Source organism: Drosophila pseudoobscura, chromosome X (assembly GCF_009870125.1).
Source record: "Drosophila pseudoobscura strain MV-25-SWS-2005 chromosome X, UCI_Dpse_MV25, whole genome shotgun sequence".
In the NCBI taxonomy this organism is placed as follows: Eukaryota; Metazoa; Arthropoda; class Insecta; order Diptera; family Drosophilidae; genus Drosophila; species Drosophila pseudoobscura.
Window position 1 is genome coordinate 36,860,151 of NC_046683.1, and position 25,275 is coordinate 36,885,425.

Consider the following 25,275-nt stretch of genomic DNA (forward strand, 5'->3'; position numbering starts at 1 on the left):
GTACTTCTGAATTCTACGATTTCCTGCTGTGGCAGGAATACCGTCAACATCATTTAAATTTCAACTCGCTTCGTGATAAAAGAAACTCGTCGTTGAGTGTATTAATTGTATCGATAGCTATTTATCGAGCATATTCCACGTCTACCAGTCGCACGCTCTAAACAGCTACAATTTTTTCTTCAAGAGAAAAATCTGACATACAAACTTGATCAAAATGACCAACGCCTGGAGAGCTGCTGGAATTACGTAAGGATTTTTAAGTTGCACGCTACAATGCAAATGCTTTTCAGTTGCATTATATATAAATTATAAATATTACGTAATTATTTGATATTTTTCCAATTGCAGCTACATCCAATACTCGAACATTGCAGCCCGAGTTCTGCGTGAAGCCTTGCGCACGGAGCTGCGTACAGATGCTGCCAAGCGTAATGCAAGCCATGTGAAATTTACTCCATGGGCCAACGGTAGGCCAGCTCGTAAGTATTCTACCTTATTCTCGGCTGTAAGATTTCAGATTTTTATCGGACCGTCTAAAACGGCTATGAGAATAGATACATTACATAATGTAAATATATTTAGCAAGTCGCTTTTGCTAGGGTCTGTGAATAAGTGTTCGTCCCGAATATCGCCCCAATAGACGCGTTATATCAGAAGGGTAGTCAATCAAACGTCATGGTGATTTCGTTTCGATCTGACACATTTTGTTGTATTTTTATATATTATTACAGACGAAAAGGCTTAAGTTCGAACAATTTTGGCTCTCGAGACAGGTGTGAGTCAACCCTGCCACCCATATACATATATTGTATTCTTGTTTAATTTGTAAACCATCTCACTAACACAAAATTTCAAAGGCAATGTGTTAACTTCGAAATTTAAAATACTTTACCATATTGTTTTTGAGTGGCCGCATTAATAATTGAAGTAACAAAATCCCTTCCCATTTAACGGATGGAACTGTGATCTAACCATACAAGACATTAGCTAACTGCTGTTAAATATGACATTTTTCTGTTTATAATGCTTTAACTTAGTTTTTCTTTTCGTACAGCGCGCCAAGCCCAGTCGGAATCCTAGACGCTTGTCTGGTCTTCAGAGACGATATTATCTGGAAGTACCGATTGTGAGAGCCGTTGGGACTCCATAATTCAATTTTAAAAATTACATCAAACCGAATGTGTTGAATTAAAATATTTAAAAAAAAAAACGATGTTAGTTTCAATATTGATCTTTATTCAACTAAAAAATATTAAAATCCTAGAATATTTGTCCGAATCAATCAATCAATTATGAATTAATATCCTAAGAGCAGCAATAACAGCTCTTTATATTCAGGAAGACTACTGTTTCTCCTTCTCAATATTATAGAAATGTGGCCAGGCCTGTATCTCCTCATACAACCGTCGGCCTGGACTTTCCGTTGAGTTGCATTGGCAGTGACAGATAAGTCGATAATCGGATGCAATGTGGCCATCCTCAACACCGCGCGCCAACAGATTGCGGCACATGTTCAAAGCATCCGTCGTGGGTAATTCTCGCATGAAGCAACCGATGAAACTGATGCCCAGTGCGATCTTGTTGTATCCCAGTGTGTGCGCTCCAACCGTACGCCAGCCGCGTCCCTCGTAGATGTTGCCATCACAACCAATTAGAAAATTATAAGCAATGTCATTCCATCTCCGTGATTCGATGTGAAAGCACTGGAAATGTGATCAAATTATTTCATGTGACTTAACGTTAAATTCCTCTAATATCCGTAGTGTTAAAAATATAAGGATAAAACAATGTTTAGGCCTAGGAGCTCGTGCATACCATAGCTAAAAGTGTTGCCGAAAGCGGAGCCGAACTAAAGAAGCTTTCAAAATTTATATCTGAGTTTTTTAAGCCGGTATCAGCTTGGCTGTTTGCACACACTTTCGACTGAGTGGAAAGATTATCTGATAGCTATAAGTCAATTTGTTTCAATTAAATTGTTATTTGAGTTTAAAAACTATCTCAACGAAATTTGCATATACTTTTCTTTTCTGAGTTTGACAATCATTTGTAGGAATCGGGCGGATCGGACGTCTGTATCTACATATGTACATAGTGGTGCTCATTGACTTAAGCCACAAGAATTTAAGCGAAAATCAAGAAAATTTTTTATTTTACAGCTCCAGTATGCGTCGAAACAGGCGAAACACGCCTATGGCGAATTGAAGGTGCTTTTTATAATTATTGATGGACAGCAATTCGCTTAGGTCCCCTGGTGAAGATTCAAGGCATTATGAACGCCGAACTGGAGAGACATTCTGTGTAGAAATTTATCTGGAGAATATGCCGATAATTTGCCACTTGTCTGGATATTTCAACAGGACAACGACCCGATACAATGCTGCAGGATAGTCAAGTCGTGGCTTAACGAAGAGGGAATCAATGTTTTGCAATGGCCACCGCAGAGTCCCGACCTGAACCGTATAGAGAACTTGTGGGGAATTCTAAACCAAGTCGTTGCCCAAAAATAACCAGCAATAAAAAATATTTGTGCCGAATTTCACAGGAACAATGGAAGAAAATCACCCCTCAACAGTGCGCAAATCTTGTAGATTCAATACCAAATACCAATATCTGTCTGGTCTGTCTGTCCGTCCGTCCGTCTGACCGTCCCTATCAGCGCATAGTGCTCAAAGACTATAAGAGCTAGAGCAACGACATTTTATATCCGGACTTCTGTGATATGTCACTGTGTATACAAGTGTATTTCAAAACTTTACCCCGCCCACTTCCGCCCCCACAAAGAGCGAAGATCTGTGGCTGCGTTGCTTTGGCCCTCATAGTCTCTAAGATCTAGGTGCTCGTAGGGACGGATTTTTTTTTGTTGGATTCGATTACCAATATATACTATTTAGGCTATCGATATTTTTCATGGAGTGAAGCTTTTGAAATTCACCTGGATTCACCTTCATTCTTTTTTTATTTGTTAATGTAATTAATTGTCTTTGTATTTTTTGTGGATTAGAATAGACCAACAGACTCGGAACTCTGTATATATAAATGCGAGCAAATTTACTGGTCAGAGCAAATGTAGATAGCGAAAATTTAGGCGAATTCCCTATTTGTGAATTTAAGGGGATTACATTTTTGCAATAGAAATTTGTTAGTATTTTGTGAACTATCAATGCAATCAGACGTGTTTGGTAAAGACATGTTTTTATACGCAAATTGTTTTTTTCAACGTTTCATAATTTTTTCCCTAATTTTAATAGGTTGTAGAGACAAGAGCCAATCACTTATTTTTTCATACGATCAATGTCTTTTTTAAACAGTTTGTTAACATAGTTTTTTTACACGGGTTTTTTCAGGAACCAATCTACCGTGTAAAAACTGAATCAGATGTAATTGCCTTTTTTATTGAATCCTTAAAAAAAACTCCGAAGTACATGTATAGCTGCTTTTGTAGAAACAGTTCAGAATATAATTTAATTAAATTTTAAATTTAAATTTGTATAATACAAATTTAAAATAATTTTTAATTTTTGCAAAACGATTTTTACTTATAATTTTTATTTCCTTTTTTTCATACACTTAAGACACTTTATTCGACTTTGATTTTTAAAACTCAGCTCTTTTTCGTAATCCCTGCTTAGAACTCACCTGCATGTCACGGATAAGTCGCACATTTATGGCGCGCTTCTCGGAACTCTCGGTTGCCGTGTGTACTGTTAGGAATATATTAAAGTAGAAACAAATAAGGTAGCTATCTTCGGCGTATTGAAGTTTATACATATATTTACAATAAAAGGTAAATTATTTCGTTACTATAGTAGCTATATAAGTACATATGTACATAAACCGTCAGCTTTGTTATTATATTATTAGAATATTAGCATATTCTTTTACGACGATTAGCAACTTTTGAAAGTCATAATTTTTTTGTAAGTGTTTGCTTATAGTCTCGCATAAGTTTAACAGCACGTTTGGCTGTATTATATTGGACGTTGACATGCAATGACTGCATTTTACAAGAGGCGATGCAATAACTGCACCGTCAAGAGCCGGATTTGTGAAAGGGTCTTCAAATTCCTTTGATCACCTCTTTATAAACCCAAGCATGCCCATGGCTTTATTTACCATGGTAGAAATGTGTTCAGAAAACTTAAACTTAAAAAACTTAATAAAAAATATAGAAAACTTAATAATGAAAGAGGTAAATTCTAAGAAGTTCGTGGTTGTTGATCGCCGCCTTATAAATCCATGCTGAGTTGGAGATATAAGTGCCTTGCAGTGATGTTTCAAGTGCGGAGTTAAAACCGTCTCAAAAATTTTAGGAAGAGCGGATAACTTTGATATACCTCTATACTTTTTTGCGTCAGATAAATATCGCAAATGGCTGCAAGTCCTTTTTAAAACGACGTTTTCAATTTTCGGATCAAATTCTTTATAGTTGTACATTTCGCATATAAATTGAAAGTGCAGATTTGGAGCTTCAACAGCTAATGTTGACCGAAACCAATAATTTATGTAAGAACGCACTATAAAAATAGAAACGTCGCGCAAATATTTTTCTTTTCGAGTTGTCAACTCGCCTTATACATTCAGCGAGGATGGTGCATTGGTTCAGGGAGTCGGAAAAATGACCCTTCGTAACACCAAGCCTAAAAAAAATTTGAGTTAACTCTAACAATTCTACGTAATCAGTACGCGTGTGAGTTTTCTCAATTCAACTTAGCAGAAGTTAATGTAAATGCGTTGCAACGTACTCATGATTCACACCAAACTTAAACTTGATTTGTTCAATAGTCTTCCAGGAATCTTTAAATCTGGCAAAGAGTGCAACGTTTTTACCTGATGTAGCTTCGGCACATGACTCAAATGCTGCACGCAAATGTATTTCACTGGTGTGATGTCTGCATGGGAGGTATAAGAGTCTTTTGTCTAATAGTTTCTTTAGGAGCAATGTAGCGCCGTTAAGTTGTCCAGAACCGGACACAGTTGTATCAAAACAGGCCTTTTTAATTTGATCAACTACTCCCAATTTCATTCCCATTCCGAATGCATTTGTTGGGGTAGACGAGGGTGGCAATTTTATATTTATACCCGATACTTAAAATGAGTATTGGGGTATATTAGATTTGTGGTAAAAGTGGATGTGTGTAACGTCCAGAAGGAATCGTTTCCGACCCCATAAAGTATATATATTCTTGATCAGCATCAATAGCCGAGTCGATTGAGCCATGTCTGTCTGTCCGTCTGTCCGTCCGTCCGTCTGTCTGTCCGTCCGTCCGTCTGTCTGTCCGTCCGTCTGTCCGTCCCCTTTAGCGCCTAGTGCTCAAAGACTATAAGAGCTAGAGCAACGATGTCTTGGATCCAGACTTCTGTGATATGTCACTGCTACAAGAATATTTCAAAACTTTGCCCCGCCCATTTCCGCCCCCACAAAGGAAGAAAATCTGTGGCATCTACATTTTTAAAGATACGAATGACCATATGTTCTAGAGTGTGAAATCTTAACCAGATCGTATAATTATTATAGCCAGAATCAAGAAAACAATTTCATTCTTTCTCGCTCTGTCTCTCTCTAACACACAAGTTTCATGGACGGTTTTGCCAATTGCAGAATATGAGTTCAAGGATCTCAGAACCTATAAGAGCCAGAGCAACCAAATTTGGTATCCACACTCCTGTGATATCGGACCTTGACCATTTTGTGTCAAAATTTCGCCACACCCCCTTCCGCTTCCGCAAAGGACGAAAATCTGAGGCAACCACAAATCTCAGGGACTATTAAGGCTAGAGTAACCAAATTTGGTACACACCCTCCTTTAAGATGTCACTATAAAACGTATATCTCAAAATTTCGCCCCACCCCCTTCCGCCCCCACAAAGGACGAAAATCTGTTGCATCCACAATATTGCACATTCGAGAAAACTAAAAACGCAGAATCATAGATAATGACCATATCTATGAGATTGCTGAATCTGGATCAGATCAGATAATTTTTATAGCCAAAAGGAACAAATCAATTTGCACTGGCTACGCAGCGCCCGACGTCACGCTCAGACTGATTTTCTGTCTCTCTCGCACGCACTCTTTGTCGTGTCGTTTTTTATTAGCGGCGTCTGCCGGAGGAGAGCCATACTGACTTAGTATCGGGTATAACTGTAGAGTTGCGGTGTCCGCAGCAACTCATAACGTTCCCCCTCGTTTAATACTCTGCATGTGTAATTGCACATTAGTCTGAAAAGTTGAATGTTAACTATTTATTGTTGGTTTAAATATTAACAAGTCGAGCTGAAATTTTAATACTCCAAATCAGGAAAAAATTCAATCCGATCAGAGCGATATATAGTATAGCTGGCATAGGTACCATAGGCCATGTGTCGTATTTTTGAACTTTGAAGTACATTCGCAACAAATTTTGTGATTTACTATTGAAAACGCTAAAAAATGGTGCTCCTTTGGTGATCGTCGAAATTAAAAGGAATGGTATTTTTATACAACAAAACGTATCTGAATTGCAAAAGAAAAACGAGGGGGAACGTCGTGACTTGCTGCGGAGACGGAAACTCTACATTTATACCCGATACATAGTCAGTATGGCTTCATTGAGCAACAATGTGTGCGTGTGGGAGAGACAGAAAACGTGTCTGAACATGTCGTCGGGCGCTACGTAGCCACTGCAAATAGATTTGTTCCTTTTGGTTACAAAAATGATCCGATCTGATCTAGATTCATCAATCTGATAGATGTAGTCATTTTCTATGATTCTGCATTTTTAGTTTTCTCGAATTTGCAATATTGTGGATGCAACAGATTTTCGTCCTTTGTGAAGGCGGAAGGGGGTGGGGCGAAATTTTGAGATAACCGTTTTATAGTGAGATCTAACAGGAGTGCGGATACCAAATTTGGGTACTGTAGCGTTAATAGTATCTGAGATTTGTGGATGCCCAGATTCTTACCCTATCTATATTAGTAAAAACGAGGGGAAACGTTGTGAGTTGCTGCGGACACCGCAACTCTACAGTTATACCCGATACTAAGTCAGTATGGCTCTCCTCCGGCAGATGGCGCTAATATTAAGCGACACGACAAAGAGTGTGTGCGAGAGAGACAAAAAATCAGTCTGAGCGTGACGTCGGGCGCTGCGTAGCCAGTGAAAATTGGTTTGTTCCTTTTGGCTATAAAAATGACCTGATCTGATCCAAATTCAGCAACCGGATAGATATGGTCATTCTCTATGATTCTGCGTTTTTAGTTTTCTCGAATGTGCAATATTGTGGATGGCACAGATTTTCGTCCTTTGTGGGGGTGGATGGGGGTGGGGCGAAATTCTGAGATATACGTTTTATAGTGACATCTTAAAGGAGTGTGTGTACCAAATTTGGTTACTCTAGCCTTAATAGTCTCTAAGATTTGTGGTTGCCCCAGATTTTCGTCCTTTGAGGGGGCGGAAAGGGGGTGTGGAGAAATTTGGACACGAAACGGTCAAGGTCCGATATCACAGGAGTGTGGATACCAAATTTGGTTGCTCTAGCTCTTATGGGTTCTGAGATCCTTGAACTCATATTTTGCAATTGGCAAAACCGACCATGAAACCTGTGTGTTAGAGTGAGACAGAGCGAGAAGGAGTGAAATTGTTTTCGTGATTCTGGCTATAATAATTATACGATCTGGTTCAGATTTTGCACTCTGTAAGATATAGTCATCTTCTACGATTCTGCGTTTTTAGTTTTCTCGTATCGTCAAAATTGTGGATGCCACAGATTTTCGCCCTTTGTGTGGGCGGAAGTGGGAGGGCAAAGTCTTGAAATATTTTTGGAGCAGTGACATATCACAGAAGTCTGGATCCAAAACATCGTTGCTCTAGCTCTTATAGTCTTTGAGCATTAGGCGCTGAAGGGGACGGACAGACGGACGGACGGACAGACGGAGGAGGACCCATTTAAGTCGGCCACAGAGCTAAAGCAAGGATCTTAAAAAATCGTCAAGTACCAGGAAAGTTAGATCTTGTATACAAGAACGTAAAATGGGTACTCGTAGTCCGAGGAAAATTCCACTTCTCACGGGAAGGCATGGGGCAAAAAAAGTTTGGTATGCAAAATAGCACTAAAGTTGAGCCAAGGAAAATGGATAAACATCCTGTGGTCCGACTAAAGCCAAAACTTATTTTTTGGTGTAAAAAGGTCTTTTTCTTGTGTGAAACGACTACCGAATGCAGAATATAACCCCCTGACTCACATGTAAATTCATTAGACATAGAAAAGCAAGCAAAATCGTATGGGCATGATTTGCGTACTAAGTAGGTAATCCAATACATGGCACAACCCCTGTTCGGGCCAGCCGCTGAAGAATAACCGTAACTTTAACATTATTATTGTATGAGCATAGAGAGCCGCCTACATATGTTGTAAAACGTTGACTTTCTGCAGCGCTGCTGCGCTCTCCCGCTAAAGGGGCTCTCTGCCGCCGCCACTTCGGCAATTACTTTGATCTGCTGCCGCCACTTCGGCAGTCACTTTGATCTAACGCCGTCGTCTATAGTTTAGTTCTATGCTAACCCCTCTGCGCATTGGTTGCATATCGATCTCGCATAAATTTTATCTGGCAATAGCAAGCAATCGGCTTCCTCTAAGCCACCAAGATTAAATACGAATTATAAAGTTTAACCCAAAATCTCTTTTCATTTTTGAAACACATAGGTGCCAAAAAAGCTTGGCATCTCAAACATTGGTGACCCCCCGACGTGATATAAAACCATTTCTTAATCGCGTTCCGTTAAAACACTTATTAATTATACAATATTGTGTTGTTGGGTAGTTTAACTACCAACAAATACATTTGGGTGCACATTGAAAAACAGTTTAAAGTGCAAATTCAGTGAGAGTGCGGCTGGAATATTTATAGACAAATTCCGGTACTTTAAGCGTCGAATCTCTCATTCTCTGCGCAGCTGCAGCCGCCGTTCTTGACTTTTCGTGTCTTGCATTCTCGCTCTCGCGTCTATGCATCGTCGCTTAAGCGGTATTTCATTTTCCGTTGTTGTGTCGAATTGCACAACGGTTAACATGGACAACGATCCGAATACAGGCGCGGGCGGAAATATTGTGGTGGCTGATTCCAGACTGAGTCTGTATAAGCGTAAAAGTCAGTCATTATATGATCGATTGCACAGGCTTGGCGAATCCTTCGCGGGGAATAAAATCGATAAGCTGACCGCCGCGGAAGTCGAGGTGCGCCTTGATGTGTTGGCAGAAATTCGAGAGGAATTTAATAAGGCCCATAATGAATTGGAGGCTCTCGATCAAAACGAGATTGGGAGTGAGCTGCGCGAAATCTTCGATACTCTTTTCATATCGTTGAAAGCTGAGTTGCTGGCTGCTGTTGAAGTAAGCCAGTCACACGCCGCTGCCCATTCTACGACTCTGCCAAGCCATTCCGGACATTCTGGTGGATACGTCGAGTTCTCGGATTTTATGGCAATGTTCAAATCGGTGATTGAAGCGGATGCGGATCTCAGTGACATCGAGAAATTCCAGCACCTTCGCTCTTGTCTCGCTGATGCGGCTTTGGATTCGGTTCGATCGTTGGAGCTCTCCAGTGCCAATTATCGTGCGGCTCTGGATATACTTAATAAACGCTTTAATAACAAAAGACTTGTTTTCCAGGCACACATCAAGAAGATTCTTGGGCTAAAGAGGGTAGACTCGCCTTCTGCTAAAAGGCTTCGGGAGTTTTCGGATGCAGTCAATTTACACATGCGAGCGTTGCAGACATTGGGAACTGCTGAGGAGATTTCGGGATTCATGGTTATCAACATGCTGCTGCAGAAGTTGGATTCGAAGACGCAAACCAAATGGGAGGAGCACACATAGTCGGATGCTATGCCTACCGCAGAGGAATTCTTCGAATTCTTGCAGCAACGCTGCCAGAAAATGGAGCGATTGGAATATGCTACAGCGACACACGCTAGTAGCGATCAGGTGGGAAAAAACCATTCATATACGCATGTTAAGAAAACGTTTGTAGCTTCCAACTCTTCCGCCGACCCGTCTGTATGCGTCTTTTGCCACTCAGCGGGCCATGGAATATACTCGTGCAAGATATTCGAAAATCTCTCACCGTTGCTGCGCCACAAAGAAGTGAAGAAGCTTTCCCTATGCTTCAATTGCCTAAAACCGGGGCACCGGACCCGCGCATGCAATAGTGGAAAATGTCGAGTATGCGGCGGTAGGCATCATAGTTTGTTGCACTTCGTTAGTATGCAGCCCACAACACAAGGCTGCCCAGGTATTACTCCTCCCGATCTGGCCGTTCAACCGGACACTCTTTCCGTTGCTCAAAATTCTGCTAGCAGCTCGTCTCTACCTTCGTCTACCTCTCTGGCTGCCCAAGGTCTTCACTCTGATGTCGTGCTTCTGGCTACAGCCGTGGTTCTCGTAAAGAATCGGTCTGGCGTTTTAGTTCCTTGTCGTGCCATCTTAGATTCAGGATCGCAGCTGCATTTCGTCACATCCAGGTTCACCCAGCAGCTTCAGCTTAGGAGAACTCAATCGTCTGCACTTGTGTCTGGGCTGGGCGATACCAGCGTTATTACAGAGGGATCCACCATAAGCATTTGTATGTATTCTCGCACCTCTGCTTACACAACTACGCTTACTGCTCTCATCGCCCCCACGATTACCGATTCTCAACCAAGTATGGCAGTAAATGTATCCGATTGGCGTATTCAATCTAACATTCAGCTCGCTGATCCTGCATTTTTCAATCCTTAACGGGTTGATCTTCTCATTGGTGCGAGCGTTTTTTATGATCTCCTCTGCGTAGGGCAAATCAAACTCACCGATGGACTGCCTCTTCTGCAGAAGACCCGGCTTGGGTAGATCGTATCTGGCGGTGGACAGAAGGTATCAAGCTCGGCGCTTTTGGCCACGCACAATTGTCCAGATTCGATAGCTGAGATGGAAGCAAGGTTGGATAAAACTCTTCGTATGTTTTGGGAAGTCGAGAATTGTGTGGAGGCTGGGTTGAATACCAAAGAAGAAGACGATTGTGAAGCACATTTCGTAAGCCACCTTTCACGGCTGCAAACTCCGTGTCGTTTTCGATGGATCCGCAGCTACATCAACTGGATATTCTCTAAATGATGTGATGATGAGGCCCTGTTATTCAGCCTGCATTGTTTAACATATTGATTCGCTTTCGAACATATCCAGTCGCTCTCACTGGGGACATTTGTAAAATGTACCGCTGCGTACGAGTGTCTCCACCCGACAATTTGTATCAGTGCATCCTATGGCGAGATTCCATCGAGTCCGAGGTTCAAGTCTACACATTAGACACCGTCACATACGGGACGAGGGCTGCATCATTTTTAGCGGTCCGCGCAATGCACCAGCTGGCCAACGACGAGGATGAGTCCTAACCTCTTGGCTCAGCTGCTCTGCGGCAGGAGTTTTACGTGGATGCCCTTATTTCGGTCGGTAATTCGGTAATGATGGAAGCGACATAGCCAAAACTCTCGGCTTAGCGTGGGACCCTGCTTCGGATCAGCTGCTTTTTGCCTTATCCGCACTGGACACAAACTCAAAGCCATCAAAGCGGTCGGTTTTATCTACGATTGCGCGGTTCTACGACCCTCTTGGATTGATAAATCCAGTCATTGTCAGGTGCAAAATCTTCCTTCAGCAGCTTTGGAGAGAAAATTTGGATTGGGATGAAAGCCTACCCTCAGCATTGCATTCAACTTGGATGGACTTGAGAAATAGTTTGGCAAGCATTTCTCGGATCTCATTTCCTCGCTTGGTTCTTCGTTCTAGTGTGGCTACAGAAGTTCACGGATTCTGTGATGCCAGCTTATAAGCATATGGCGCTTGCGTGTATGTCGTGTCCAGGGAAGCCCAGTCTTCGAGCCACGTTTTGTGCTCAAAGTCGCGAGTGGCGCCGCTAAAGACTATATCGATTCCTAAGCTGGAATTAAGTGGAGCCCATTTGCTTGCGAAAATCATGCAGAATGTAAAGGACATGGGAATCTTTACAGGTCGGTTCTATTGCTGGTCGGATTCGTCAACAGCATTATCTTGGATTAGGGACGAGCCAGCTAAATTTCAAGTTTTCGTGGCAAATCGAGTGGCATCAATTCAGGAGTTGGCGGCAGACATGGAATGGCGCTATGTTCCCACATCTTTAAATCCTGCTGATATTCTCTCGAGAGGCTCGCTTCCCAACCATCTTATCCAGTCAGAGCTATGGTTTCACGGCCCATCCTTTTTGCTAGGCTCCAAGGATAAGTGGCCTGTATCTCCATCTAACAACATAGCAACTTTGGAGCTTCGCAAGAGAGGATTGCTAATCACGTCTCCACATGCCGATCTCACGTCCGGATGCAAATTTGCGAATTCATTCTTTCGCATGCAGCGCACATTCGCCTACATGCATAAATTTATACATCGTCTTAGGCATCCAGGACTCACCGTTTCTGATATTCGGCAAGGAACGCATCTTCTAATTCGACACATTCAGCTGGCAAATTTGTGGATTGACATAAAGGAGATTCGGCGCAATGGTCAAGTCATGAAATCCAGTTCTATTAGTTCGCTCAACCCGTTCATCGATCATTCTGGACTACTTAGAGTTGGAGGTCGTCTTGGCAACTCATCGCTAGGATTTGACGCTCAGCACCCGCTCATTCTGCCAAAGGGACATTACCTTTGCGCTGATAAGATATTATCATGAAAGAAACCTCCATGCCGGACCTCGCGCCTTGCTATCCAAAATTCGGCTGGAATATTGGAGGTGTTAAGGCAGTGTCAAGGGTCGTCAACAGATGTGTGAGATGCTTCAGGACTAGGCCGCGCATGGTTGAACACATCATGGGAGACTTACCTAAGGAACGTTTGGAAGGATCTCGAGCTTTTGAAGTCACTGTGGACCTTTTTTCTACCGATCAGAAATCCGCACAAGGCCTCCGATCAAGTGCTACATTAGCGTATTCATCTGCTTCACTTCTAAGGCTATACACATGGAGCTCGTAAAGGATTTGACCACCGCATCGTTTCTAGGCGCACTAAAGCGTTTTACTTCCACTCGAGGAAGGCCAAGTCAAATTTGGTCGGACAATGCGACAAACTTCGTTAGGGCCAAGAACGAGCTTCTGGAGCTAAAGAAGCTTTGTCTGAGCGAACCGCATATGAAGGAGGTCCACGAATACTGCTTGGCTGACTCGATCGACTGGCGTTTCATCCCACCTCGCTATCCGCATTTTGGCGGGTTGTGGGAAGCGGCCGTGAAGACCGCAAAATATTACCTGTACCGCTCAGTTGGACCATCTGTGCTTAGTTTCGACGAGCTGCGCACTCTGATCTGTCAGATCACTGCAATTGTTAACTCTCGCCCTTTGCTCTCGCTTTCAGAAAATCCTGATGATTTAGACGTTTTGACTCCTGCTGATCTGCTTTTTGGCGGCCCCCATGAGCAAATCCTCCCAACTACAACAAATATTTTGGAGCCGTTGGCGCGAAGAGTATCTCACTCTTTTGCAAGAGCGCGCGAAGTGGCGTACCCCGCGCAAAACATCTGCAAGAACGACCTCGTTCTGGTGAAGGACGAAAATCTTCCTCCAATGCGTTGGCCACTGGCTAGAGTGGTCGATGTCGTTTTGGGCAAGGACGGAGTGTGTCGCGTCGCTGACCTGAAGACATCCTCAGGAAACATCAGGAGGGCCGTCACTCGGCTATGTTTACTGCCCCTTAAGGAATCTGTCTTTAGTCTCCAGACTTGAACCCCATTGCTAATATTTTGGGTCAAGTTAAAAAAAAGTTTCTAATGCGGAATCAAAGAACAATAAATATGTTTGGGGCATCCTGCATGGTTCGTGGATCAATATCCCAAGGGAAAGATGCGAAAATTAGGTGAGCTTTAATGCCAATATGTTGAGCTGTTGTTGTTGCTGATAAAGGCTTTGCAACAGAATGCCAACCTTTAAATACAACTAAACTAACATATTTTACAAAAAAATTTGGAAAGTTTCTTTGCATTTTAAAGTTTTTTTGATTTCTTTGTAAATTGGTGCTATTTTTGTTGGTGCCCAAATTTCTGATAAAATCATATTCTTTTCAAATTTTCTTACTTGGACTTTACAAATTATACCAGTGCTCTGGGATACGATAAATTATACCATAAAGTTTATATATTGGTCTTCACAACATTCATTAGAACTATTGCTTAAGCAAAATCCGTCAATATAGACACATTAGTCCCCTGGTGCTATTTTTTTCGGCGCAGCTGTATGTATATACATACGTTTTGCATCTAAGATGTCCTGATCTTCTTAGCTCGCTCACTTTCTGCCGTCGTTTTTCTTCAAAACAAAAAAAAAAAAACAAAAAATATACGAACTTTTATCAGGCTGTATATTAACAAAGCAACCAGGTCAGATATTTTTGTTTGCTAGAATCGATGAGAAAATCAAACATATCGATACCAAAAATGTGAGCACCGAAAAACGAAACGTTTTGGCTGGAAGCCCGGTACTTATTTTATTAATTTATAAGGAGATAAAAAACACGTTGGCTGCATTTTTGCTCCGCAGAATGGATTTATTCAATAGCGCTGTGCTTTTTGCGCTCAAAAATAAGACATTCCTGCTTGTTTCCATACAAAATTTGAATTAACAATGTTAATGAAAGGTTTTTCTCCGGCTAGGGTCGGTATTCTCTAAATGGGTCCTGAGCACACCATTATTTTGTTGGCAATGGAACATGTCGGGCTATCAGCAGTAGATGATGGCGTCGCTGCCCGGGCAACCACCATGAAGATGACAATGTTTCAAAGAGATACAAAACAAAAAAAAAACAAAACTATAATGACTTTATATTACGTGGAATTGGCGGCTCTTTCTGTGGCGGAGGAGTACAACGTTCGAAGAAAGCACCGTGAATATTGCATATGTTTTTATCTCCATATAGATTATATTTTTCTTCAAATGGGGTGGCTGCTAAGCAGAGCGTAAGCGCGGCTGGTAAGCGCACCAGGACCGGATAACCCATTGGAGCCCCGGCGGTCCACGTCTTAGCACCACGAAGAGAAAAGCCGTCGTACCAGGACTGGCGACGAGTTGCTTTCATACTGGCCAACAAGGACCCCATCTACAGGTCGTTAGCCGAGGGGATCGAGCAGAAGCTATGCGGCAACGCTCAGCAGAGGATCCCGCTACTTAGCCAGGCCAAGCCCAGCACAGTAAGCCAAGCTTGTCAAAACGCAGCTCATGAACCGCTCGTTTGCTGAGGGGGCGAAGGGCAAGACCCTAATCGGCGTCCTGAACAGGGAGAAAAAGGACCGCCATGTCCCACGTGACAAATGGCAACAGGTTTAGAGCGAGCTCCAGGACCGATTCTTACAGGAACTGTAAGAACCTGTAATTGGGCGAACCATCGCCCAATTGTGAGGACACAGGGTGGTATCAAGGTAAGGTGAAAGCCATCGCCTGCTAAGGTGGTCGCTCTGCGGCCTTTTACATGAATGCGATGGCTGCTCTCAAGGAGGTATATCCAGGGGCCAAACTAGAGGCCGTGAAATGGGAAGATGTCCCCAGTAGACCTAGGGCCAGAGCATGGGTCTCGGCGAATCCTGCAGAGCTTGAGAGCCTCAGGTTACTGCAACCGTCCTACAGCCGATTGGAAGGTGGCCAAGGCGGAGGATGTCACAAGGCAAAGGCGCCAGATCATCCTCGTTCTGAATGAGGAGTTCCTTGAGCGCCTCGCACAAATGGACGGAGTAGTGGACCATGGCTACAAGAAGATAACACCATATCCCCCTACAAGTCCGACTGTAAGTGCAGGCAAGCGGAGGTCGAGCCAGACCTGGAGCTGCCGGAGATCCCGAAGGGGGAGGCTTCGAATGTGGAGGACGGCCACGTTTCCGACGAGAGCGACCAAGCCAGGAGTCTTAGCCACATCGATCTCGAGGAGGAGCTGGAGTCCTCCTGTAAAAAAAAATTATGGAGGTGAACCTCAGAAATGTCCCTGACGCTCCTGCAGATAAACCTCCATCATTGTAAGGCAGCATGCTCTGCTCTACTGCTCCACATAGCCAAGAGTGGAGCCGACCTAGTCCTCATTTAGGAGCCCTGGATCCTCGGAAACAGGGTCTCCGGTCTGAGGACTCCAGACTATAAGCTATACGTAGCTGAAACCGAAGGTAAAATTCGCACCTGCATTGTTGCAAAAAGAGGGTTGCATTTATTTTTGCTCCCAAATTTCAGCAATGAAGACTACGCCTCAGTGAGCCTCGAAGGCCAGGAGCGCTTACAGCGGATCTGCTCCGTATACATGAGTCACGACCAACCTGACCCCCCTACACACGCTTCCCTCCGGGCGCTTATCGCAGACTGTGAGGCCAAGGACATCGGCCTAATTGTGGGGTGGGACGCCATCTTTGTCGTGTTCGCCCTGAGTCTCCACCTAAGAAGGAAATTCCCAGGAAGGCCACGACTCATCTTGTTACAATTTTCACAGACGCTCGCAGTGAGGCGCTCGGTAAATCCTGCCCTCCGGCAAAACAAAGGCCGGAAGAAACCTGCATGGTGGACTGTGATACTGGGGGAGCTCCGGAAAACCTTCCGCTCTTCAATAAAGAAAAAGCTGAGAACGTTGAGCAGAACCGGGCCGAATATAAGGCCAGTCTGTCAACCTACATTAAAGAACATAGGAAAGCCAAACGAGCCTCAACGAGCAACTCAGAGGCTTCGCGCCTGCGCAGTTTTCTCGAAGAACGCCGACCAGTGTTGGACAACGCCCTAAAATGAGTCGCAAATCTTCTCCTTAAGACCCACTTACCAGGCTGCGATGAAAATAGACCCAACTACTTCGCACCTCCTCCTGTTGCCTCAAATGCTATCCTGAACCTGCTAAGCAAGGAGAAAATTGCCTGGGCGATCAATAGCTTTAAACCCCACAAGTCTGCGAGACCAGGTGGCATCCCAACCCAACTGATTCACGCTCGACAAAAAGACATTAATTGGCTCTAAGTCATTTAGGAGGCAGTGCTTTCCCACGGGTATATCCCTGATACCTAGCTTTAGATCAATATCGTTTTTGTTCGCAAGGCAGGCAAGCCCTTGCACACTCCCTTAAAGAATTTCAGACCCATAGGTTTGTCGTTTTTCGTTTTGAAGATTAGATGCTATAATGCAGGACGGTTAAGGCATCACTGGGGACGTTAACGTCCATCAGATTTGTCAGCAGAGGTACACCGCAGGGCGGAGTCCTCTCGCCCCTCCTATGGAATGTCGAGCTGCTGCGGAAGATAGAAGGGGGTGGTTGCCGCGTGGTCGCGTATACGGAGGATGTTTCTATAGAATTCTTCGGTAAAGTACAAAGTTCCGGCACTGACTTCCGCAAAACTCTGTGGGGAAGCGCTAGCCTTTAGCGACAATGCTAAGTATCTTGGCCTAATCCTCGAAAGAAAGCTCGATCGGAAACTGATCATAGCGGATAGAGTAAAGCAGGCCACATATATGCAGGAAAGCAATCGGACTAAAATGGGGAATGACCCCGTATAGAGTTCGGTGGCTATACAGCGCCATCATACGACCAATCATGCTCTATGGAGTGGTAGTAAGGTGGCCAGCCCAAGTTAAAAGTGCTTTTCTCAACAGACTAAGTAGAGTTCAACGCATGTCAGAGCTATGCATAACTAGTGGATAGTGTGCTCGCGGAGGTGGCGGCCATCAAAGAGGCCATTTCCATTGTCTCCAAACTACCCCTAGACACGGATTTAGTATGTGACTTCTCGGGCAGCCAAGCAGCTATTGAAGCTGTAGAATCTATATCGTCAAACTCAGCGACTGTAAACGACTCAGTTCTATCACCCCACCCCGGCCACCGCCATAACCTAACCTACCTACCCTATATTATTTAATATATATATATATATATATATATGTGTATGTCGGACATGTATGAGAATGATGTAAAGAGAAATTTAAAGCAATAAGAAAGAACAGAAACTATGTAGTAGTGTTCTATTATGCAGTTTTAATCTATTCGCAGTTTTGCTGAGCGAGGGAGCGTCGTCCCAGCCGACTGTGCCGCGGTGCTGTTGTATTTGAGAAAGCGAGATCAAAAAGGAATTGAATGTGGCAACGCTGTGTCGGGTAATGTCTGAGAGATGCTCGTACAAGAATATGCTCGGCAGTTTCTGCATAGAATTGAAAAGAGAGGCAACGCCACGTCACGAGGCCTTAATTAAAATGCAAGAAGGAGAGCCCCCTGTCCCTCTGCCTCTGACAGATATATATATTTAAAATATATTCTTGTGTGCAACGTGGAACAGGGTAACGCACTGTTTCCAATAATGTTGATGAAATGGTCTATGAATGGTTATGATAGCTCTTTGATTACTTACAAATGACCACATATTTAACGGGACGCTGTAGTACTTCTGGCTCCTCCATGGGGCTTTGGGCCAGCCAGGAATGTCGGGGAATAATGGAACACAGCTCCTTTGGTATTTTGAACTCTGAAAATGATATATGTAACTACGCTGAAGTGTGGAACTTGAAAACAAAGTCTACTTTGACTGTTAATAAATACATCGGAGCAAACTCGCTCTTCCGATTCGTCCTTGCTAAGTAAATTTGGTTCAATATCCGGAGCTGGAACCTCAGTGAGTGAAGTTTTTCGACGATCGTGTCGAGCTCGACTCAAGCTGTTGGCTATGATTTGTATGTTTCCATTGATGTTGGTCACATTTCCAATATGCACATTTGTAGAATTACTGATGTTAACATTTCCCACAGTTTGAATGCTGTTGATAGAGTTCATCAGGTCTCGTAGAGTGTCACTGATTTTGGAACGCTTGTTCGCTGAAGTTGGATGATTTTTGTCAGATAATTATATTTCGAGTGTGCGTACATACATATGTATGTGCAGAGCCATCATGATGGATGCTAATTTGAGAATCTACTCACTGATGGAAGTGCCCAATGGCATCGTACTAATTTCCTCTCCTGTGTTTTCGTTGTCTTCGTCATCTTCATCCTGGGTGTATTCGCTGTATTCATAATCCAGGCTGTCCACCACCGATGATTCGGCAATTGATTCTACCTCATCCTCATCTGGAGCACTCTGTGCTTCCAGCCATTCCCGAGTTCGTTCCTCACTTAATGACCTAACCGATGCCGATATAGGTACGTTGGACATAGCTCTAAATTTTCCTTGTTTGTCTGTTAAATATGCACAAGTGACGTTGCTTTTTATTTTATCAATACTATGCTATGTGTTACAAATATATACGCTTCCTCGATAAGTTTCGACAGACGACCCGTGTCCGTTTTGTATGATAAGATAAGGGCCCACCTGGCCCTGTACACCATTATGTGGTATGTAATAATTAAATGTCGCACATGGATGATAGAGGAATTCCTATGTGAGCAGGCTGTAACTAAAAGTTGCATGATGTGTATGGATAAATATTTGTATCGTAAACTTATTCGGCAAATTACATTTGCCATAATAATGGTATTCTAGAAAGTACTTTTGCTTTGAAATTAATTAATTTTGAATTAATTAATTAAATGCTTACAGCTGTTTTACACAACATTTATGCTCAATATTTATTTGGAATAATATAGTTCTAGGTAAATCAAATCCAGTGTATGCGTTCACTGATGATCTTATAAACATGTACAAAAACCCTATAGGCATATTTAGCTAGGCTTCGATTTTCACTTTCACAAAAGTCACATAAATTAATGCTCCCGTTTTCACAAGCCGCAAGGTTTCTCAGTTATTAAAACGAAAACATTTTCCTCGTCGAAATGAAAAGTAAATGGCTTTTTATACAGCAAAACGAATCCTTATTGCAAAAGAAAAGATTATATATTTGGTTTATTGATGTATTATCATACATTTGACACCATTACCAGGGCAATAGTTTTATAAAAAACCTTTTTTAGCCCAACCTGAAATTCGGCTCTGAATTATTAGTTCACGATAACAACACTTTTCGTTTTCGTGCTAACGGATATCGGAACATTGACAAAAAATGAATTTTCCCGCATAGTATCACATATTTGCACGTAACAGCTCAGATTGGGGTCGTAATATACTAAACTATGCGCGTTACAGAACAGCTATGTAGGTAAAGAAAGCTATCTCCCGCCACATTTAATTCAAAATGTAAGTGCAACAAATTAATTTTTTTGACCATTAGCACACGGAACGTTTTTGAAAACTTAAAACGTAAAAGTTAGTGAAAACGGGAGTCTGCCCTTTATTTTACTTACATATGTTTTTGCGGTAAATTTTTAATACCAAAACTGGCAATCGTCGTTATGAGAGATTGATAGTCTAGAGGCATGAGTGCCGATCTGCCAGAGTCCCGTGATGGCTCGAGTGACTGCATAGCACTGTGCTCTGCTGAGTCTATACAGCTCTGCTGAGCGCTTCTTCGATCGATATGGCCATATCAATCTTGAGACTTTACAGGAAACAATTTGCTGCCATCTCCTATATGCATTTTTCCCGAAAAATTCGTGCGTGAGGAGCCCGCACGTAGCCAAGGGAGAGGAATCATAGTACCCTGCCTGGCTAACTCGTCGGCACCGGCGTTCCCCTCAATGTCCCTGTGGCCGGGGACCCATATAAGGAAGAGATCTAACTGCTCTGCAATCTCGTGCAGAGACCTGCGAATGTCACACTAAGTGCGTGTCTAGAAGTAGTTTAATGGCCACAACCTCCGCTTGGAACACACTTTAGTGATCCGTGAGCCTGAAGCAATGACTAATGTTCAGCTCGCTACAGTAGACTCCGCCTCCCACGCGGCCGTCTAACTTTGAGCCATCAGTGTAGAAGTGGACCGCATTTGCCGGTCCTGGCTCGCCCATCTCCCAGTCCTCCCTGGTTGGGATAGATACCTGTCCTCTCTGGTAATTGCGGGTGTCTCATCTGCCCAGCCACGGACGCTTTACACCGTTTGGCTTCTCTCATTCTGAGGGCAGAAAGTGTTGCCATCTTCTTGCCCATGAGATCTACAGGGAGGAGGTTCAGCACGGCCCGCCAGTTATGCATAGCTCTGCCATGCGTTGAACTCTACTGAGTCTGTTAAGACAAGATCTTTTGTCTAGGGCTGGCCACCATACTACCACTCAATAGAGCATGATTGGTCGTATGATGGCGGTGTGTAGCCACCGAACTATAAACGGGGTCATCCCCCATTTTAGTCCGATTGCCACTGTGGCCTTCTTTACTCTATCCTCTATGCTCAGTTTTCAATCGGGCTTTCTGTCGAGGCATTATTGCTAAAAGCTAGCGACTCCCCACAGAGTTTTGGGGGAATCAGTACCAGAACTTTGTACTTCTTAGTGAAAAGCACCAGCTCGGTCTTATACGGGTTAACTCCTAGCCCACATTTGTCTGCTCATCTCGACATCTTAGTGAGAGTACTTGTCATGCACTCACACGACTGCGGAAATTTACCGGAGAATGCTATAGCAACAAATTCCGCATACGCCATCACGCGGCAGTAAGAGGGGCGAGAGGACTCCGCCCTGCGGTGTTCCTCTGCTGAAAAATCTGGTGGATGTTAACGTCCTCAGTAATGCCTCAACCGTCCTGCATTGTAGCGTCTGAGCGATTAGGATCACCGTCCGAGAGTCAACCCCCAGGTCCATCAGTGCGACCGTGATGGCGGACGGAAGGATGTTATTAAAAGCGCCTTCTATGTCGAGGAGGACTACCAGGGTGTACTCCTTGAAGTTAAGGGACGCTTCGATGATCGATATGATCGAGTGTAGGGCCATTTCGGTGGCATCTTCCCTTCCGATAGGCATGCTGGGAGTCTGAGATCAGACTGGGCGGAATACACATACAGAAAAGGCGATAGACTAATGAAATCTTTTGGGGCAATGTGCGAGGGTTTGCCTGCCTTGGCAATAAAAATGACTTTGGTCTGAAGCTAGGTGTCAGGGATGCACTCGTGGGAGAATTATTTTGAGCCAATTAATGGCTTTTTTGTCCCGCGTGAATCAGTTGGGCATGGATAATGCTGTGTGGCCTCGCAGACTTTTATGGTTTAAAGCTTTTGATCGCCCAGGAAATGTTCTTCTCGCCTAGCAGGTTCAGGATAGGGTTTGAGACGACAGAAAGAGGTGCGAAGTAATTGGGTCTGTTTTCATCGCAGTCAGGGAAGTGGGTATTAAGGAGAACATTTAGCGACTCGTCGCTGGATGTAGTCCAAGACTGGCCGGCGTTCTTCATGTAGCTCATGGTGGGTGTTGTCTTCGAGAGAACTCTGAGTTCTGAGTTGTTCTAGATTTCGCTACAGAATTTAAGCCAAGAGGTGCGTTTGGCTTTCCTAAGTCCTTTTTTGTAGGTTGACAGACCGGCCTAGTTTTGCTCAACGTTTTTAGCCTTAGCTTTGTTGAAGAGTCTCCGTGAGGCTTTCCGGTGTTTCCCTAGTTTCGGATTCCACCATTAAGGTTTCTTCCGGCCTCTGTTCTTGCCAGAGGGGCAGGCTTTCTCGAGCGCTTTTTTGCAGGCGTCGGTGAAGATCTGAACAAGACGAGTCGTGGCCTCCCTGGAAAACTTCTCCTTAGATGGGGACTCAGAGAGAACACGACAAGGAAGTCGGAGTACCGAGTCCAGTTTGTCCGCCTGAGGTTCCGGAATTGAACTGGCTTCGGTAATGAGAAGGAGAATACAGTTTCCACGCTGTGGTCCGAGAAGGAGTGTTCTTCCAGGACCCTCCAGGATACAATGCTCCTCTGTATCTCATGAGAGGCAAGCGTGAGGCCTAGGACCTCTTCGCGGTTTTTAATAATAAAGGTGGGGTCACTACCCCGGCTTAATAAGACCATCTGAGTGGTCGGAAGGTAACTGAAAAGGTACTCACCCCTTTCGTTTTTGACTGTGCTGCCCACTGGCAGCTATGTGCGTTGGCGTCGTACTCACAAGTACGCCGATGTCCTTGGCCGCACAGTCTGCGATCGAAGCCGGTTGGCCATGACCTATGTATGCGACCTATGTAATAAGTGCAAATCTCTTCTTGCAAGAATGCAGGTCTCAGACCGGAGACCCTGCTTCCGAGGATCCAGGGCTCCTGAATGAGGACAATGTCGGCTGCACCCTTGGCCAGATGGAGCAGTAGAGCAGCGCACGCTGCCTTACAATGGTGGAGGTTTATCTGCAGAAGCGTTAGTGACATTCCTGGCTCACCTCCACCATTGTTGTCTCTAGGTCGCTGTCGGGGGAATCCAGCTCCTCCTCGCCAGCGAGGCTAAGTCGCTCTCAGCGAACGCATAGTCATCCTGGATGTCGTCCGACATCATGTATACCGCATCCGACGCCGGGTTGCCCTCCTCACACGAGGCCCCCTCTTTCGGGATCTCCGGCAGCTCCAGGTCTGTCTCGACCTCCACTTGCCTACACTTGCGACCCGACTTGTAGGTGGATATGGTGACCTTTTTGTAGGCATAATCCACGACACGGATCTCTACGGACTCCTCATTAAGGACGAGGATAATCTGGCGCATCTGTCCTTGGATATCCTCTACCTTGGCCACCTTCCAGTCGGCTGTAGGAAGGTGGAGGTTGCAGACCTGCAGTAGCCTAAGGATCTATTCATGTTCTGCATTCTTAGCCGAGACCCGTTCTCCGGCTTGCGACATCTTCCCACTTCACGGCCTCCAGTTTCGCCTCTGGATAGACCTCTTTGAGGGCAGCCTCCGCCTTCATGTAGACGGCCGCGGAGCGAGCGTCTTGTCAGGCGATGGCTTTCACCTTGCCTGATGCCACCTTGCGTGCTCACATTTTGGCGGTGGCTCGCCGTTCTCCTCCGGTTCCTGTACCGGTCCTGGAGCTCGTTCTCCACCATGTGCCACTTGTCGCGAGGGACATGGCCTTCCTCGGTGCCCCTGTCAAGGACACCGATTAGGGTCTTTTCCCTCGCCACCTCTGCGAACGATCGCTTCGTGAAGTGGGTTTTCACCCGCTTGGCTTGCTGGGCTTGGCCTGGCTGATTAGCGGGATCCTCCGCTGAGCGTTGCCGCTTGTTGGGGGCCATGGCTGCGCCCTTTCCGGCTTTGGCTGGCTGGAGGTCTGGCAGGCGGCCCACAGCCTCTGCTCAATTCCTTCACCTAACGCCCTCTAGCTAGAGTCTTCGTTGGCCAGGATGAAAGCCGCTCGTCTCCTGTCCTGGTACGACGGCTTTCCTCCCTGTGGTGCAGAGTTGCTACCTGTCGGGGCTCCCATGGGTTGCTTGGTACCGGAGCGCTTACCAGCAGCGGCTACGCTCTGCTTTGCAGCCACCTCGGTACCCGATTCGCCCATGTACCCACCAGACTTGGAAAGACCCGACTTGCTTTTCGGGCCCCTCTCGCTGCGTCTGCTGCTTGAAGACCGACTGAGTTGTTTCCCCCTTCTTCCTTTTATTTATTTATTTATTAAATTAACAAATTATCTGTTAATAATAATACTTAGTTACTAAAGGCGGAAAAAGAGAAGTTAAAGGCTACATAGCTAAATTTAAGTGATTATAAATATAGCATGCAATTAGTTTAAGAGACAATTAAGGGGATAGGGTTTGGCAGAGGGAGTTATAATTATGGCATAAAACCCTAAAAGGTTCATGATCAGCATAATTAGACCTACATATGGGTAAACGGATAGACCTAAAAGTACGGGTAGGTCTAGATGGAACGGCCAAGTCAATCTGACCCAAGAGAGTTTGGGAGTCAACAGTCCCGAGAAGGAGCTTGTGCACGAAAATTACGCCATTGCAAATTTTGCCATGTTGTTCAATTAAAAAATGCTTTTGCACGGATTCAATAACAACCTGCTGCTCTTTATACTGCGGGCTCCACACACAAGAACAATACTCCAATATAGGACGTACTAACGATATGTACAGTTGTTTCGTAACGTACGGGTCGTCAAACTCCTTGGACCAACGCTTGATGAACGCTAACACACCCTTAGCTTTATTTACAGTTGCAGCTATATGGCTGTTAACACATCTTATGATCAAAAAGGACTCCGAGGTCATTTGAACTCGAAATTCGCTCGAGGACATGATTTCCTAGAACATATGAGAAAATGTGGAGCGCGACGGTAAAATGTCATAAGTTTGCATTTGGAAAGGTTCAGAAAAAGAAGTTGAACACCACAATAGTAGTTCACTTAGATCCAGTTGAAGGCGTGTGTGCAAATACCAATCAGAGTAAGACAGACAGATTTTAATATCATCAGCATACAGTAGTGTAGTAGAGTATGTTATAGCTTGAGGAATGTCATAAG

The 25,275-nt window shown here is 44.2% G+C and overlaps 3 protein-coding genes across 4 annotated transcripts in view; 1 reads left to right on the forward strand and 2 right to left on the reverse strand.

Moving 5' to 3' along the window:
• LOC6899788 (glycosyltransferase-like domain-containing protein 1-like) overlaps positions 1 to 18,474 on the reverse strand; it is a 41,528-nt gene extending 23,054 nt beyond the window's left edge. Inside the window, exon 1 of the mRNA XM_033384731.1 lies at positions 18,386 to 18,474. The gene's annotated coding sequence lies outside the window, so the exon portion shown is untranslated. The remainder of the gene's footprint in view (positions 1 to 18,385) is intronic.
• sun (ATP synthase subunit epsilon stunted) lies at positions 88 to 1,210 on the forward strand. Of its 2 annotated transcripts, XM_033384737.1 has the most exons (4): positions 88 to 246; positions 349 to 479; positions 732 to 775; positions 1,055 to 1,210. In XM_033384737.1, exons 1-3 carry the CDS (start codon positions 215 to 217, stop codon positions 743 to 745), a joined length of 177 nt encoding a protein of 58 aa, XP_033240628.1. In that variant the 5' UTR covers positions 88 to 214; the 3' UTR covers positions 746 to 775; positions 1,055 to 1,210. The 2 variants fall into 2 exon arrangements, with proteins under 2 accessions (XP_033240628.1, XP_001352254.1); XM_001352218.3 differs by lacking the exon at positions 732 to 775.
• Positions 1,216 to 19,495, reverse strand: PGRP-LE (Peptidoglycan recognition protein LE). The gene is made up of 6 exons (XM_033384733.1): positions 19,386 to 19,495; positions 18,951 to 19,205; positions 18,555 to 18,845; positions 18,386 to 18,499; positions 3,637 to 3,701; positions 1,216 to 1,703 (listed from the first exon to the last, which is right to left on the reverse strand). Exons 2-6 carry the CDS (start codon positions 19,180 to 19,182, stop codon positions 1,344 to 1,346), a joined length of 1,062 nt encoding a protein of 353 aa, XP_033240624.1. The 5' UTR covers positions 19,183 to 19,205; positions 19,386 to 19,495; the 3' UTR covers positions 1,216 to 1,343.
• Between the last annotated feature and the right edge of the window lie 5,780 nt (positions 19,496 to 25,275).

Bases quoted from the DNA above. Each gene is read 5' to 3' on its own strand.
- sun (XM_001352218.3), top strand. From the start codon at position 215: ATGACCAACGCCTGGAGAGCTGCTGGAATTAC. The intron at 247-348 runs GTAAGGATTTTT...TTCCAATTGCAG, and splicing joins TGGAGAGCTGCTGGAATTAC to CTACATCCAATACTCGAACA. The intron at 480-1,054 runs GTAAGTATTCTA...CTTTTCGTACAG, and splicing joins GGCCAACGGTAGGCCAGCTC to CGCGCCAAGCCCAGTCGGAA.
- PGRP-LE (XM_033384733.1), bottom strand. From the start codon at position 19,182: ATGTCCAACGTACCTATATCGGCATCGGTTAGGTCATTAAGTGAGGAA. The intron at 3,702-18,385 runs GTAAGTAATCAA...TATTCCTAACAG, and splicing joins CGTTAAATATGTGGTCATTT to TACACACGGCAACCGAGAGT. The intron at 1,704-3,636 runs GTGAGTTCTAAG...TCACATTTCCAG, and splicing joins GACTTATCCGTGACATGCAG to TGCTTTCACATCGAATCACG.